Source organism: Artemia franciscana, chromosome 5 (genome assembly GCF_032884065.1).
Source record: "Artemia franciscana chromosome 5, ASM3288406v1, whole genome shotgun sequence".
Taxonomy (NCBI): Eukaryota; Metazoa; Arthropoda; class Branchiopoda; order Anostraca; family Artemiidae; genus Artemia; species Artemia franciscana.
Window position 1 is genome coordinate 56,306,132 of NC_088867.1, and position 17,019 is coordinate 56,323,150.

The following is a 17,019-nucleotide window of genomic DNA, read 5'->3' on the forward strand; positions in this document are numbered from 1 at the left end:
AGAGTTTGCTTTCCACAGCAAAATAGAATTATCCTTGGTATTAGGGCATTTACCCCCCCCCCTTTTTAGGATAAAGTACAGCTTTTAATGGATCAATTTTGGAAACTATCATTCTTCATTAAAATCTACGTTTTTGCCATAAAAGAACTACCCCTCACAGCACCCATATTGCACTGTTAACCCTAAAATTTCCCTTTCAGTGGGATATAATAGATTAATCACTGGTTCTAAATCGCTATGAACATAACCTGAGCCTAAAACGTACTTTTGAGGCTTCAGTCTTCTTCCCCCCATCCGATACAACACTACAGATTAAAGTCAATCTGTATTTTCCGATATACCTGCTTTTTGCATTACTAAATAAAAAAGTGCTACTTTATACCTGCTGTTTCGAAGATTATGGCCCCCCCCAAAAAATTTCTGCGTACGTGCCTGGGTGATACAATCATTACCCCTGGAAATCTCGGCATTCGTAAGCTTTTTCTTAAATTCCAAAAAGTTTTTAATTTACTTTTTTATTATTTTTTTTTTAAGTTTGCCCTCTAAGTGGCGTTATGATAGATAATCAGCCGAAATACTTACAAATGGAAAATTTTTCAAACCTCTAGAAATGTTCCAAAACAAGTTTTTAGTATAGTATTTAAATTGACGCTTATTATAAATTACTGATAGTTATAGGTTCTATTTTAACAAAATCAGACCGTGACTTTGTGGGAAGCATTAGATTTGCAGACTTGGTGCAGACTTGGTTTGCAAAATTTGTCTTAATTTGTTTGGAAAAAATTCTAAAAAATCCTTTATTCTCTGTTTTGAACATATATGATATTATAACATGCCTTTATCATTTAATTATACGTCTAATTTTTTTTTGTTCAAATACAAATTTGGTACACAGGCAAGAGAAAAAACGTGACCCTAGTGATTAAATTTGTTTTAACTTCCTGAAGCAGACATGATTATATCGAATGACAGTCGAAAATTGGTTCTGTCACTTTCTACCCCAAGCTAATTAAATAGGTATGCGGTATATCACCTGTTTGAACAAATACCAATATACGAGGGTTAATAATGGCAACCCCGTGGACATCGACGGCTGACCGAAAAGTGTCGGCAACTTCACAGACGCCAACGATAAGACCCTAATCGTCCAAGAATTTCAATAACTTTCCATTTGGAAGGAAAAATAGTATATTTTTAAAAGCGTTGGAAGATTATGCAGCTTAAAATACCCCTATGGAGTGGAGTGCTCGAATACTTAAATACTCGAGTCACACTTGTAGATAAAAACAAAATTATTGACTACATAGAGCAGAGTATCTCGTGCTTCATTTAGTGGGTTGGATACTTTTCAATTTTCAAGCGTAATTATTATGATTCACCGGTTAGAGACATTTAGAAAGGCATGAGTTAACATTTGGGAGAAGCTAAAGAACTGAGCAGACCTAGCATTTTAAAAGCTAAAACGACATTTTTATTCAATCCGGACAGGTTCTAAACTAGCTTTCGAACTAGTATTTTTTGAGCGTTTTTAAGCTGACTTTTAAGTTTCAGAATTTTTTTTTTAGCATGTTGAAACATTTTCCATACAAGGTTTCTGGAGTCACTAGCTCATTTAATCAGCTGCTTAGTCGCTTGGCAAAGCAATTTGTTTTTGTTTGGTGTCCATATTTTAGAAATTTAAAATAATTTTCCAAGAAAAAGTTTACTTTTCTGTGAAAAATCCAGATTTTTATTTGCACGTGTAGACTATTAAAAATCTGAAAGAAAACGCTAGTCTGTCGAGCCCTTTGAATCCATATCAGTTTTTCACATCTATACAATAATTGTAATATTTAAATTAACGGAAGACACTGTTTATTGCTAAATATTGTTTTCTGTATTATTTTTTTTGTATGTGCTTTGTTTCTTACTGAACGCTTTGTAGTGTAGGAGGAACACACGAGCGTTGAAAGAAATAGTAAATTTCTTTAAAGCATGCGAAGAACACGCCAGATTCAAAACAACTATCCAAACCTAAGTTACATTTATGCATTTTTGTAAGAAATAAATGAAAAGACAAGGACAACATAAACTATTCCACATACTATAGCAAATGTAACAATATTAAATTGACATTACATATTACACATTACATATTTACAACAACATTACATATAAGTTACTGTTACAACGTTGTTTTCTTGAACGTCTGAACAATTTGGCTTCGCATCGGGGGGACTTCACCAACGGAAGAAAAAGAAAAGAAAACTAGACTAAACAGTTAACACACACTAGAAAGTAACAAAAAAGATGATAAAACTAACCATATAAAAAAGATAAGAGAAACGAAAGAAGTTCATATATGGTATGCTAAAGCTGTTGGTTAATGAACTGATCATTAGAAAATGTTTTTTCGAAAATCTAAGAATATAAGTGAGTACAAGGAGCGCAAAACGGTTTGGACTTTACAAAACTTGATCTTTTTAACCCGATTGCCGCAACTCACCAACTTGTTTCATTTATGCATTTATAACTTAGATTAATTTAATATCTGTTATGTAAAGCAGAATCCATTTCGCGCCCTCCTTTTTCACTTATGTTTGTAGATTCTGGAGATAACACTCCGACCAGAACTTTTATAGGCTAGAGGTCTAATAGAAGCATTCCGTGAACAGTGAAGTACTCGTGGAACGGACAAAAAAAAAAAAAAAAAAAAGAAACGAGAAATTACATAAAAAATCTTGCTCTATGGTTGAGGAGACAGGGCCGAAGCCTCGCTTACATTTCTCATCAAGGTATTAGAAGTATATAAGGTACATCAACTCTAAAAAGAAAATTATCTGTTAAAAATTGAATTATCTTAAGTTTAGCTATGTGATCAACATTCCCCTGGTCCCCTCTACAGTTGTATTTTTGAGTGTTTAGATTAGAGCATAACTTTTCTCAAACATTCTCTTTTTTTTAGAAAATACCCTTTATTTTGAATTCAGTGGGCAAGACCCAATTAAAAATGTATAAAATTACGTAAATTTTTACATTAGAAGATAAAAAATTATAAATTTTACTGGGCCCCTTTGGGATTGTGGGACTAAGTAATTTTATGGTTTCATCCATGAAATACGTAAAAAATATCCTGAAGAGACATAAAAAAATAAACTAGCTTCTTCTTCACGTATTATTTTCTGTAACCTTCATAACATTTTTTGGGTGTATTTAATTATCTGCCTTACCAAATTATACATGGTACTGGCCAAGCCTGTATCAGGGATTTTTCTTCGCAGGAGGGAGGATACAAAAAACTTCAAAAAAACATCAAAAATTAGTTTATGTGCATTTTTTTAACGTTTTTACGAGTCGGACCAACGTTTCGGAGGGGAGTTCAAACCCCTTCTCCCCCTCCTTGTCAATTCTGGCCTTGGTACTGGCAAATCTCACTAAAAATTGTAAAAAATTTAAAGAATATATTTTTTGATCTAGGCCTATGGTACCTAAGGTATTATGGAAATTTTAACAAAATGAAGCTTTGATAATGTAGTCAAAGCTTTACAAGAAAAGCTTTTCTCAGAGATCCTGTTCACCAGCGCCTAAATACAAATAATCATAAATTTTAGTCTGAAACAGTTATTTCTGCATGTGAAATGTACAGATTTGAAAATATTAAGCACCCATCTCGTCAGGGGTGAATCGTACCCCTTACTGTGAATACAGGCTAACAATATCAGAAGGGTTGCATAGTAATTTCTGCTAAATGGCTTTGACTTTTAATGGGTGCGGACAAGAATCGAAGCCCCTGACTGTGACGTGGGATTTGAGAATTAGATACGCGTGCCATTCATCAGATGAAGGGGTTGACAAAATCAATTGCCTTAGATTCTGATATTCTTAAATTTTGATGGTTTGGAATGGTCATAAAACTCATAAAAACTTAATTTTTTGGTAACAATATTAATAAATTGCTTATAATAGGTATTCAAAACAAGAGAAAAATGTTAAAATAAATTATTCTCTATTTTTGTATTCTAAATCTGCTATTTTAAAATGTTTTCAAAAAGGGTAGAACTCCGATTCAACAGTGGAAAAAAAGGAGCCATTAGCAAATCTACACACTCCCCGCTGAAATCACGTTCTTTATGCTCACCCCCCCCCCCTCAGATTTGAAGAAGAGAGGGCCTAGGAACCAACGTCTCCGGAACGAATCTCAAGTTTTTACGACTTTTCCTTTGATTTCTTATACTTTTCACTTAGTTTTCATATGAATTTTCAGTCTTAAGGCTGAGACTCCCCCCCCTTATCTCGAACAGAAGGTCCAGCCCGAGATAAATTCCTGCATCAGTGCCTGTTTTTAATCAAATTCACATATCCAAAACGGACAACACAGAGAGGGTCTAACAGATAGAGATAGATGAATAAAGAGACAGAGAGAAAGATAGAGAGAGAGAGAGAGAGAGAGAGAGAGAGAAAGAAAGAAAGAGAGAGAGAAAGAAAGAAAGAGAGAGAGAGAGAGAGAGAGAGAGAAATTCTTTGTGCTGACCCATTTTATATGTTAATAGACTAAAATGCGAATTTTAGCTAACTCAAGAAAGCCTTGTTCGATTTTTTAAGTACAAAAGTGCTAATTAATATATTTTGTATGCAAACTATCCCCCTTTTTTGTTCTATCTTTTTTCTTTCTATTCCAATCCCTCTTCCCCTCCCTCTCCCTCTTTCGCTCTCTCCTTCTTTCTCTCTCTTTTTCTTCTCTCTCTCTCTCTCTCTCTCTCTCTCTCTCTCTCTTTCTTTCTTGTGCAAATTAAACAAACAAAAAAGTTTTTTTTTTAAATGAAAGTAAGGAGCGATATTAAAACTTAAAACCAACAGAAATTACTCCGTATATGAAAGAGGCTTTTCCTCCTCAACGCCAAGCTCTTCACGCTAAAGTTTGAACCTTTTTCTTAACTCTACTTTTTAAAACAGTAAAAAATTTCTCAGGCAAATTTTTACACTTCTCCTTCAATTTACTGGCTGTGAATCATATCATTTTTTTCGTGATGCAGCATCTTCTCATATTCCCCATTTTCTTATTTTCTCTCTCTCTACTTTCTTTAAGCAAGTGTTTTCATTGTTCTTATTAAATAACCCGTATCCAGGGGTTCCGGTGTGAGAAGGAGAGGGGGGGGGGTTCTCTTGTTTTTACATTGTCACCAATTGACGCCACTACCTGTGTATAAATAATGGGAAACACAGAAATGCAATTATACACGAGAGTTGTTCATTCTTTTTTTTCTTTTTTTTGATGATTATTACTCATGTCTGTTGGGTTTAAACATTTTCTTGTCAACACACATGCTACGTCCCCTTTCAATATTGAATCATCCAACCGTAAAGAAGTTCAAATTGCTTTTTTGGTTCTGGGAGGAAAAATAGTAATAAACGAGAAAGGATAAGCTGTAATATTAATTTTTGGGGGTAAATAAATTCCACCAAAATAATTAATTATCTCACAGTGGATCAAATATTAGAGATACCAAAGCTTTAGGCTTGGATTAGATGATTGCTTTTTTGCAGGCCATACAGTTATTACTTCCAGCCGACAAAGATTTTGTTTTTTTCTACGGATCTTGATATGATGAAGCAGATATACATGGATTTAGAAGTTCTTATGAATCGAATTTTCCTGATCTTAGTTAGTATTCAACTTTTTATCGCCGGTGTTAAAGGAACAAGTAAGATTTTAAATGTTTTTTTAGGGCATATTTATCACCTTGTTTATTTGAGTAGAATTATACGGGTTTAACTAGTCGGGTTTCTACCGGGCTTTGGATCTATGCCTTGTTTATTTGTGTGCTATCAGATATGTTTAATTTTTTTTTTAATTCAAGAGAAAACGTACTATCAACCATAATCAGAGCTATAAACTTTATCTTTTGACAAGCGAGGTATGTTTTGGTCAATCGTATAAGTGAATCGTTTTTCCTGTAAAAAACATGCTTTTTGTAACTCAGGATGAGTTTATCTAAATTTATCTTATTATAACTTGAACTTATTACTACAACCTTAGTTATAGTTAAATCACCAATGACGCATGCCAACATAGTTTTAAGTTGATCAAAAGAAGTAAAAATTTGTTCTAAATTGTTCATTTCACCGATGTTATATTTTATATCGTGAGATTAATATTCCTGAGTGGTGTAACTTTAGAAAGAAATCACTAGAAACGGGTGATCAATTTAGCAAATATAAATAGGAGGGGAAAGAGAGATACAATGCTCCTTTGCGATCTGGCCTCATTTTTTTTCTTCGGATTTTTTTTAACCCTTTCTAAGACTAAGCACGTCAGTTTTTTTGCGTTTATTTTCCTTTAGTGTCTTGCTTACCCCATCCTTCATGTGCATTAGCTAGTCTCTCATCTTAAAGGTCCGAATATAATTGCTTAATGAGTTTTTCTTTTCGTAGGCTAATATTAACTATTAATTAAGTAGTAATTAGTTAATTACTAGCGTATAATTTATGCCTCTCTCTGGATTTTGAAAAATACCTATTTTTTGGGCATTTTCATTGAAAAAAGCCTATTTTGATTGTATAAAAAGGATTGAGGAAAAGACAATTTACCCCCATTAGATTATGAAAAATACAGTTTGTCCCATCTAGCTTTTCGTGAATTGACGCCACTGCATAGACCAATACGTTTTGCAAGTTTTGCACGTAAGTGGGTCAGTGTGAATGAATATAGAGATGAGAAAAAACAGAAAATATTGTCTTTTATTAAAACCACAATAAAATCATTAGTGATGGTTTGCCCACCGTCCGCCACCTAGTGTACATACCGGAGTACCACATTTTCTTGCCATTTTCACCGCGCTTGGTACAGTTCCGTAACGCATGGCACAGTCCCTGCAACGCTCATGCGCCACCTGGTTTATATTATATCTGAAAGTTGGCACCCCCTCGATTGTTGGTTTACTTTTTTGACAACATAAAAGTATTTTATCACAAAATACAACAACAAAATTTACTCATTGTAATTATCTTATTAATATGTATTCTAATCTATTGAAAGTGTCTTTAATTTTGGGTCTAAAAGAAAAATGTTTCAGTCTCAAAAGAAAGAACAAACAACTTAGAAACAACAGGGAAATTTTTCAAGACAGTGGAATTCAATTCAGTGAATATTTTGGCCCTATGTCCAAGGACCGTCTTCAGCACAACATCAGATATATATATATATATATATATATATATATATATATATATATATATATATATATATAAACTTACTTTAATATGTGATTAAATAAAAAAAAAAAGTTTTTTTAACTGGAAGTAAGGAGCGACATTAAAACTTAAAACGAACAGAAATTACTTCGTATATCAAAGGGGCTGCTACCTCATCGACGCCCCGCTCTTTACGCTAAAGTTTGATTCTTTCTCTCAATTCTTCTTTTTCATACAGTAAAACCTTTAGCGTAAAGAGCGGGGCGTTGATGAGGAAGCAGCCCCTTTCATATACGAAGTAATTTCTGTTCGTTTTAAGTTTTAATGTCGCTCCTAACTTTCAGTTAAAAAAACTTGTTTTTTATATATTTAATTTCTGAATATTTTTGAATCAATGCATGTTTTGATTTTGGCTCTCCGCAGAGGAATAATTAAAACGAAATTTGCATATATTTTTTTTTTTGGCTAAATGGCTTTCTCATAATTTTGATCGAATAATTTTGAGAAAAAAAGAGCGGGGGAGGAAGCCTAGTTGCCCTCCGATTTTCGGTTAATTCAAAATGCAACTAGAACTTTTAATTTTTTACGAATCTTTTTATTAGTAAAAGATATACGTAACTTTTGTATTCTCATGTTTTTATTACATATATGATGGGGTTCGCCCCCTCGTCAGTACCTCGCTCTTTACACTAAAGCTTAAATTTTGTCCCAATTCATTAAGAATGACCCCTGAATCACAAAAGCCGCAGAATAAATAGTTGAAATTACTAAAAATACTTTAGCGTAAAGAGCGAGGTATTAAGAGGAGGTGAGCCCCTCATATGGGTAATAATTTCTGTCTGTTTTAAGTTTTAATGCTGCTTTTTACTTCCAGCTGAAAAAAAAACTTTTTCATGTTTATTTTTTCATTGTTTTTTTTTAAGTAATGCTAGTAAATCCTGCACTCCCTTCATGGAAATATTCTTCCCCCATGACAAATTCCTCGATGGAAAGTTCCCCCAGCATATTCCTCTCTTCTCAACTCCTGCCTCCAACCAAAAAATCCTCCTGAAAACGCATGTACACTTTCCAATAACCATTACTATATGTAAGCACTAGTCAAAGTTTGTAACTTGTAGCCCCTCCCACGGGGACTGTGGGGGAGTAAGTCGTCCCCAATGACATACTTATAAGGTTTTTCGACTACACTGAATAAAATGGCTATCTCAGAATTTTTATCCGTTGACTTTGGGAAAATAATTAGCGTGAGAGGGGGCCTAGGTGCCCTCCAATTTTTTTGGTCACTTAAAAAGGGCACTAGAACTTTTCATTTCCGTTAGAATGAGCCCTATCGCAACATTCTAGGTTAAGTGGGTCGATACGATCACCCCAGGGAAAAAAAAAAAAATAATAAATAAACAAGCATCCGTGATCTGCCTTCTGGCAAAAAATACAAAATTCCACATTTTTGTAGATAGGAGCTTGAAACTTCTTTAGTAGGGTTCTTTGATACGCTGAATCTGATAGTGTGATTTTCGTTAAGATTCTATGACTTTTAGGGGGTGTTTCCCCCTATTTTCTAAAATAACGCAAATTCTCTCAGGCTCGTAACTTTTGATGGGTAAGACTAAACTTGATGAAACTTATATATTTAAAATCAGCACTAAAATGCAATTCTTTTGATGTAGCTATTGGTATAAAAATTCCTTTTTTTTAGAGTTTTAGTAACTATTGAGCTGGGTCGCTCCTTACTACACTTCGTTACCACGAACTGTTTGATAATTAAAACTAAAAATTTTTTTTAATTTTTTTTAAAAACAGCCCTAGCATACTATCTTCGACGAAGTTCAACCAGAATCCTGGTTGAACTTTAGGGTCCTCGATGAACTTCATTGAAGTGAGGATGCTAGGGCTCTTTTAAAAAGTTTAAAAAAAAATTAATTTTCATATTTTAATGAGTTACTTGCCGAAATACTTACTGAATTGAATTCCACTGTCTTGAAAAATTTCCCTATTGCTTCTAAATTGTGTTTGTTTGATATAGAAAGGCATTGTGATCCTCGTCACTATTTACACAAGAAAGAAAATAACAGTCAATAATATTAATTCGATTTGAAAGACTAAAGACAAGCGTAAACAATGTGTACTGTAATTTTTACAAATAGGGATGTCCTTTGAGAACATTATATGCACCGACATTTTCTAATTGTTTTGTCTTAATCCCTTCCTGTAGCCACGAACGATTTGTATCAGGGGTGTTTTCTCTAAAGTTTCAAAATTCACCTTTCAGAACCATCACCACTCCCTCAAAAGATCTTCTGATCCTCATATAGGTCCTAGATCATACCTTTAAGCCTTAGGATGGTGGGAATGTGCACATTTTATTTATTTATTTTCGATAACACATATCACGTCTTTCAACATAACACATTTACCTAAGCAAGTGTAAAGCATGTAAGCGAGAATAATTAACCATAAGAATTTCACAAATATGAGGTTTCTGATATGAATTTAGAATAAGCAAAAATTTGTTTTTAGAAAGCTAAATGTATCTACCATCAATGCCACAGCCAGAGCAAGAGGTACCACCATAAATATTCGGTGCCACTATCCAGTCACTTAAATATTGAAAATTGTACTCAAATATAAATCTCTTGAGCAAATAATGACACAATAGTGACTGTTATAATATTGGAATAATGACAGCCCCCTCCCCCTCTAAACTTATAGGACCTCATGGGTGTATCTATTGACAAGGGTGCCAATAAGCATAATCTTGGGGTGACAAGGGCATCAATAATTGACCAAATTGATAAATTTATTTTAAAAAAAGGGTGAGAAACAAAAAAAAAGCAAGGAATCTAAGGTTGCGAGTTGGGGCCCGGGGTCCCCAGCTCGCCTCCTTAGATCAGCCAGTGGGGACCTTATCTGAAATTTAATTTTGGAATTATTAAATCATTGAAATAGTTTTAGAGCACTTATAACTGTGTGATTTTCTCTTTTCAGTGCTTAGTGTCTCTATTTCTTTAATTTTCTTTTTTAAATGTAGATTTACTGATTGGCATATAAGGATTGTAGTTCTTTCATTATTTTTTTTTTTATGGCACTTGGTACTAACCATGTGACATATAGCAATCGCAAATTCTGTAGGTCTGTCGGTCTGTCTGTCTGTCGGTCCCGGTTTTGCTACTTTAGGCACTTTCAGGGAAGCTAGGACGATGAAATTTGACAGACTCATCAGGGACCGGATCAGATTAAATTAGAAATAGTCGTTTTCTAATTTGACCATCTGGGAGGGAGTGGGGTGCTGGTTAATTCGGAAAACATAGAAAAATGAAGTATTTTTAACTTAAGAACGGTTGATCATATCTTAATGAAGTTTGATGTTTGGAAGAATATCGGGTCTCAAAGCTCTTATTTTAAATCCCGACTTGATCTGGTGACATTGGGGGGGTGGGTGGGTGGTAGGGGGAAACCTAAAATCTTGGAAAATACTTAGAGTGGAGCATAACTGGAACGGATCCGCTCTCTTTGGGGTGGATAGGGAGGGGACAGTGTTAATTCTGAAAATTTAGAAAAATGAGGTATTTTTAATTTACGAACGGGTGTTCGGATCTCACTGAAATTGATATTTAGAAGGATATTGTGTCTCAAAGCTCTTATTTTAAATCCCGACCAGATCTGGTGACATTGGGGGGAGTTTTGGGGGAACCTAAAATCATTGAAAACGCTTAGAGTGGAGGGATCGGGATGAAACTCGGTGGAAAAAATAAGCAGAAGTCTTAAATACGTCATTGACATAATTGGAACTGATTCGCTCTATTTGGGGGAATTGGGGGTGGGGGTTAATTCTGAAAAAATAGAAAAATGACGTATTTTTAACTTACGAAAGAGTGATCGGATCTTCATGAAACTTCATATTTAGAAGGACCTCGTAACTCAGATCTCCTATGTCAAATCTTAATCAGATCCAGCGTCATTGGGGGGGGGGGGGAATCTTAGAAAATACTTGAAGCGGAGATATCGGGATGAAACAGGATGGGAAGAATAAAAACAAGTCTAAGATAAGTGACTGACATAACCGGACCGGATCCACTCTCTTTGGTGGAGTGGGGGAGGGGTGTAATTCGAGAAAATGAGGTATTTCTGACTTACGAACGGGTGACCAGATCTTAATGAAATTTGATATTTAGAAGGATCTTGTGCTATAAAGCTCTTATTTTAAATTTGACCAGGCTATGTGACATTGGGGGGAGTTGGAGGGGGAAACCGGACTTCCTGGAAAACGTGAAATTTGGGGTATTTTTATCTTACGAATGGCTGATCGGATGTTAATAAAACTTGATATATAGAAGGATCTTATGTCTCAGATGCTCCATTTTCGACTCGAATCGGATCGGAAAGGGGGCTGGAGGAAGGAAACAGAAATCTTGGAAAACGCTTAGAGTGGAGAGATCGGAATGAAACCTGATGGGAAGAATAAACATTAGTTCTAGATACGTGATTGACATAATTAGAACGGATCCGTTCTCTTTGAAGGAGCTGGGGGGTGTTAATTTGGAAAAATTGAGGTATTTTTAACTTAAGAACAGGTGACCGGATCTTAATGAAATTTGATACTTAAAAGGAATTCGTGTCTCAGAGCTCTTATATCAAATACCGACCAGATCTGTTGACATTGGGGGAGTTGGAGGGGGAAATTGGAAATCTCGGAAAACGCTTAGAGTGGAGGAATCGGGATCAAGCTTGGTGAATATAATAAGCAAATGTCATAGATACATGATTGACGTAACCGTACGGGATTTGCTCTCTTTGGGAGAGTTGTGGGGAGGGGTTCAGTGCTTTAGCGAGTTTGGTGTTTCTAGACGTGCTAGGACGATGAAAATTTTTAGGCGTGTCAGGGAGCTGCACAAATTGACTTGATAAAGTCGTTTTCCCAGATTCGACCATCTGGGTGGCTAAAGGGAGAGAAAAAATTAGAAAAAATGAGGTATTTCTAACCTACGGGTGGGTGATCGGATCTTAATGAATTTGATATTTAGAAGGACATCGTGACTCAGAGCTCTTGTTTTAAATCCCGACCTGTATTAAGCCTCTGATTTTCCTTTTAAATCAATCTAAAGATTCTTGGAATTTGTTTTAGAGCTCATACCATATGAGCTCTTGGCTTTTAGCTCTTCTGGCCTTGTCGCAAGTGCCATATGAGCTCTTAGATCTTGTTCTTTCTTGTGTGCCTTCTGTATCTTGAGTTGTGACGTTTCATATTTGTCTCATATGACCCTGTAATGAATGAATAGCTTTTTAAAAAACTGTGTTGTTAATAGTTTTGTTTTTCACAGTGTTTTGTCTTTATCTTTTTTTCTTCTCATATTCCTCTTAATCAGTAGCATCAATCAATGAAGAGGAGGTATCTATAATAGATTTTGATAAATACCTTTGTTGGGGCATCCTCATTTTAGAGGGTCTTTTTCTGGTATTGAAACATAACAAAAATGACAAGTTCCCCCTCCCCCACTTATATTATTTTTAAAATAGATCCCCTCCTTCCCCTCACTTTTTTTTGAATTGACACTACTGCTCTAAAGTGCGCCCTTGTTACTTGCAGATGGTAAAAATCTGCAATTATTATTGCTTTTGGCATTTAAGCTTTTACTAAATTCACTTTCAGATTTTAAATGTGATTCTTCACTCGGGATGGAATCCAGTCAAATTACTGATGATAATTTGAGTGCATCTTCATCGTATGTGAAAAGTGTTAGTCCTGTGTATGCAAGGTAAGTTAAAATAAGGAAGACAAACCCTATTAGGGTTCAGAATTGATTTATTTTTGTACGTTTTATAAATTACGATTTTGTCAATGAAAACTGTTTCAGTTGGGCAATACATTGCGGTACGAAGTTTGAGAATATGAGATGAAATTTATTTTCAAAAAATAAGTGCTCAGACGAACCAAACTCGCTTCTTGTAGTTAAATTAAAAACTAAAATGGCAAATAAACAAATAGGTCAACAAAAACAACATATATACATAAGTAATAGATGTAATAATAATATATGTAATATGTAATAAGCAATAAGAGCATATAAGTCAACACGACAATAAGATTATAAATGTTTAAAACGAGCTGAATTTTCAAATGAAGTACACCAGTTAATAAAACAAAAAGAAGGATAAAACAGAGAAATAGTCCAAACAACAGGGAAGAGGGAAATTATTGAGATGTTTTATTAATTTCTGGGGATATTGATGTTCATTACTCGATAAGTAAACTTTACACACAGTGATTGGTAGAAAGGAGGAGACAATTCTCTATTTTACTATTTCAATTAAGCAGAGGAGAGGGGTTTACATTATAAGAGGGAAATATATCCTTGTTCTTTGGAAACTACTGTTAAGATCAGATGTTGGTTCGACCACTGGCATCTCTATTCTTATTTTATTCGGTGCTGAGAGCTGATAGGTGACCCAACTCCACTGGTTACGGTCCTTGATCATAGGGGAATCGATTTTAAGCCTTAACTCGATTGTCAATCGTATTGATGGTTATCCTTCTTCCTTTTTTACACTGCAAATAAAAACTATATCACATTCATTATAGTTTTAGACATCACCTGATTAATTCAGCAGTTTGAATCATCAACTTAACTTTTTGATTAAAAAACATCAGTTAAACCAATATGTTACTGCGCTTCGATACACGTATAGATTTGATGTCTTTGTTTTGAAATGATATTCTTGTTTACTCTCTAGTTTCTCCTGTGGGAAATTCAACCATGGAGAATTTTCCTGCAAAAAAATCCCTCCAACACACAAAAATACCTTAGAAAATTCTCTCCCCACAAAAAATTAACCTGGGCAATCCTTCAGACATTCTCGTATGTAAAATTGAGTTGCCAATGAGAAAGTAAGACAAACCAAAAGAATTCCGTATATGATTTTTCTCTGGAAAGTTCCCCCCGAAAACTTTTCTCGTCATGGAAAATTCTGCCCCTGAAACATCACTCCCACTAAAAGAACGTCTGTATATTTCCCAATAACAAATACTATATGTAAACTCAACACCTCGCTCTTTATGCTAAAGTTTTTTATTGTATAAAAAGTGGAGTTGTACGAAAGAGTCGAACTTTAGCGTAAACAGTGAGGCGTTGAGGAGGGGACAACCCCTTTCGTATATGAAGTAACTTCTATTTGTTTTAAGTTTCAATGTTGCTCCTTACTTTGAGTTGGAAAAACTTTTTTTATTTAATCTTCTATAAGAATCCACAGTACGAGTGGCTATTTGTACGCTGTAGAAACTTTTTCAACAATTTTTTATCCTGACACAAACAATATTTTCTAATTCAATTTTATAGCTTCTGAAGTTGACCTGAAAAATAAAACTTAATATCATTCCTAAAAGACTCTATCTATGCTTTTTGACAGCATGGGTACACTTACACTCTTTTATTTATTTACATTGTAAGAACAGAAGTAGTAATAGTAGTATCCCCAACAAATTCAACTTAAGACCCCCAGTCGTTCTCGATATATTTTTATGGTGTCTTATTGGCAGCCATTTAAGACAATACCTTTTGATTTATTTTAAAGCAATATTTAGTTTTAAAGCATAATACTCCACTTGCATAATTGTGGGGGGAGGGGGGGGGGAGTTTACATGCCTAATATCCCTAAGGACATAGGTGCTGGACCTTTCTACTAAGCTAAAAAGGCTGTCTCAGAATTTTGACTGGATGCGTTTGGAAAATGAGTGGGCTTGAGAGAAAAAGGCTGCTTGCCTTCCAATCTATTGTTGCTGTCAAAAAGGACACCAGACACTCGCGCTGTAATCGGAGTGCAAGGGGGAGGACTTTCCCCTTCACATATCTAGTAAAAACATTTTAAACAAGTAAAAACAGAGTGAAAACATTTTAAATGTATTTTGACTTCAGTAAAGAGCAAGTTATGTTCTGGTCTTGAGAAGGCATGGGGGCTGTCAGCTCTGCTCCTGTTTTTTTTGCTCGTTTTGGGTTTGACTCGGTTATTTGTTTTATGATTTAGATAAACACAATGTGTTTAAAATGTTCTATCTTCTTTAAATTTAATAAACTAAAACTTATTAAAACTTTAAGGAGTATATATCATTGTATGTATATTAAACTGACAATTCGCAGCCATTTTTTTCATTAAAGTGCAAATCATGTTCTGGTCTTGAGAAGGTATGGGGGCTGTTAAGGACAAAATTTTCAGACCTTTCAACTACACTGAACAAAATGACTACCTCAAACTTTTGATTACATGTGTTTTTGGAATTGATGGGCGTGGGGGGGGGCTTGTTGCCCTCCAATCACTTTTGATTAATTAAAAGGGCACTGACCCCTGAAATTTCCAATCGAATGAGCCTTTTTCGGAGTCTCTACGACAACAAGAGGCCATCTCGAAATTTCTATCAAATGGTTTACTGAAAAATAGGAGGTTTAGGGATGGGACTATCCACCCTTCAGTCACTCTGAATCTTAAAAAGGGCACTAGGACTTCTGCTTACCAATCCAACAATTCCTCTCCGAAGTTTATACGATCACACCCCTTCTATATATATATATATATATATATATATATATATATATATATATATATATATATATATATATATATATATATATATATATATATATATGTATATATATATATATATATATATATATATATATATATATATATATATATATATATATATATATATATATATATATATGTATATATATATATATATATATATATATATATATATATATATATATATATATATATATATATATATATATATATATATATATATATATATATATATATATATATACCTTATATAACTTATATAACTTACCTTGCCCTTCGGGCTGTGGGGGGGATGTCAACCTCAAAGACATAATTTCCGGTGTTTTAAATTACGTTGAACGAAGTGGCTATATCAAAATTTTGATTTGATGTGTTTTGAGAAATAATGTACGACCGAGGGAGGGTTAGTTGCCATCCCTTTTGACTATGGAAAGGGCACTGGCCCTTTCAATTTTCAAGCGAATGAGCTGTTTTCGAGGTTTCTACGACACCAAATGGCCATCTCAAAATTTCTATCAGATGCATTTCAGGAAAATACGAGGTGTGGGGGGTTATCCGCCCTCCGATCACTCTGAGTCTTAAAAATGGCACTAGCACTTTTGATTACGAATCACATTAGGTCCCTCCAAGGTTTATACTATCAGCATTTTTATATATACTTAATTTGCCCTCAGGGCATAAGCTAGAGCTCTTTCGCTGAGGGCTGTGTGTGTGGGGGGGATTCCATCCCCAAATACATAATTTCCGGACCTTTCAATTACGTAAAACAAAATGACTATCTCAAAACTTCTATTGGATTCTTTTTTGGGAAATGGTGGGCGTGGGAGGGGGGTTAGTTGCCCTTCAATCACTTTCGATAATTAAAACGGGCACTGGGTTTTTCAATTTTCAATCGAATGAGCTGTTTTGAAGTTTTTTTTTTTTTTACAACAAATGGTCATCTCAAAATTTCTATTAGATGCATTTCGGGAAAATACAAGGTTTGGGGTTTATCCACCCTCCCATTACTTTGAATCTTAAAAAACAGCACTAGAACTCCTAATTGCCAACCTAATAAGCCCCCTCCGAAGTGCATACGATCACCCTTTTCATATGTCTTATATGCCCCAAGGATATAACTTACAATCCTTGCCCTGAGGGCTCTGTGGAGTTGTCATCCTCAAAGACATAATTTCCAGACCTTTCAATTACGTTGACAAAATGACTATCTAAAATTTTGGATTGGATGTGTTTGGAGGAATGGTTGGCGTCAGAAAGGGGGTTAGTTGCCCTCCCATT

General features: G+C 34.7%; 1 protein-coding gene across 1 annotated transcript in view; it reads left to right on the top strand.

The window, feature by feature from the left end:
* The window catches only part of LOC136027619 (discoidin domain-containing receptor tyrosine kinase B-like), a 99,842-nt gene that overhangs the window by 4,108 nt on the left and 78,715 nt on the right, over nt 1-17,019 (top strand). Inside the window, exons 2-3 of the mRNA XM_065705037.1 lie at nt 5,524-5,681; nt 12,818-12,923. Coding sequence (XP_065561109.1) covers nt 5,582-5,681; nt 12,818-12,923 — 206 coding nt within the window. The 5' untranslated portion in view covers nt 5,524-5,581. The remainder of the gene's footprint in view (nt 1-5,523; nt 5,682-12,817; nt 12,924-17,019) is intronic.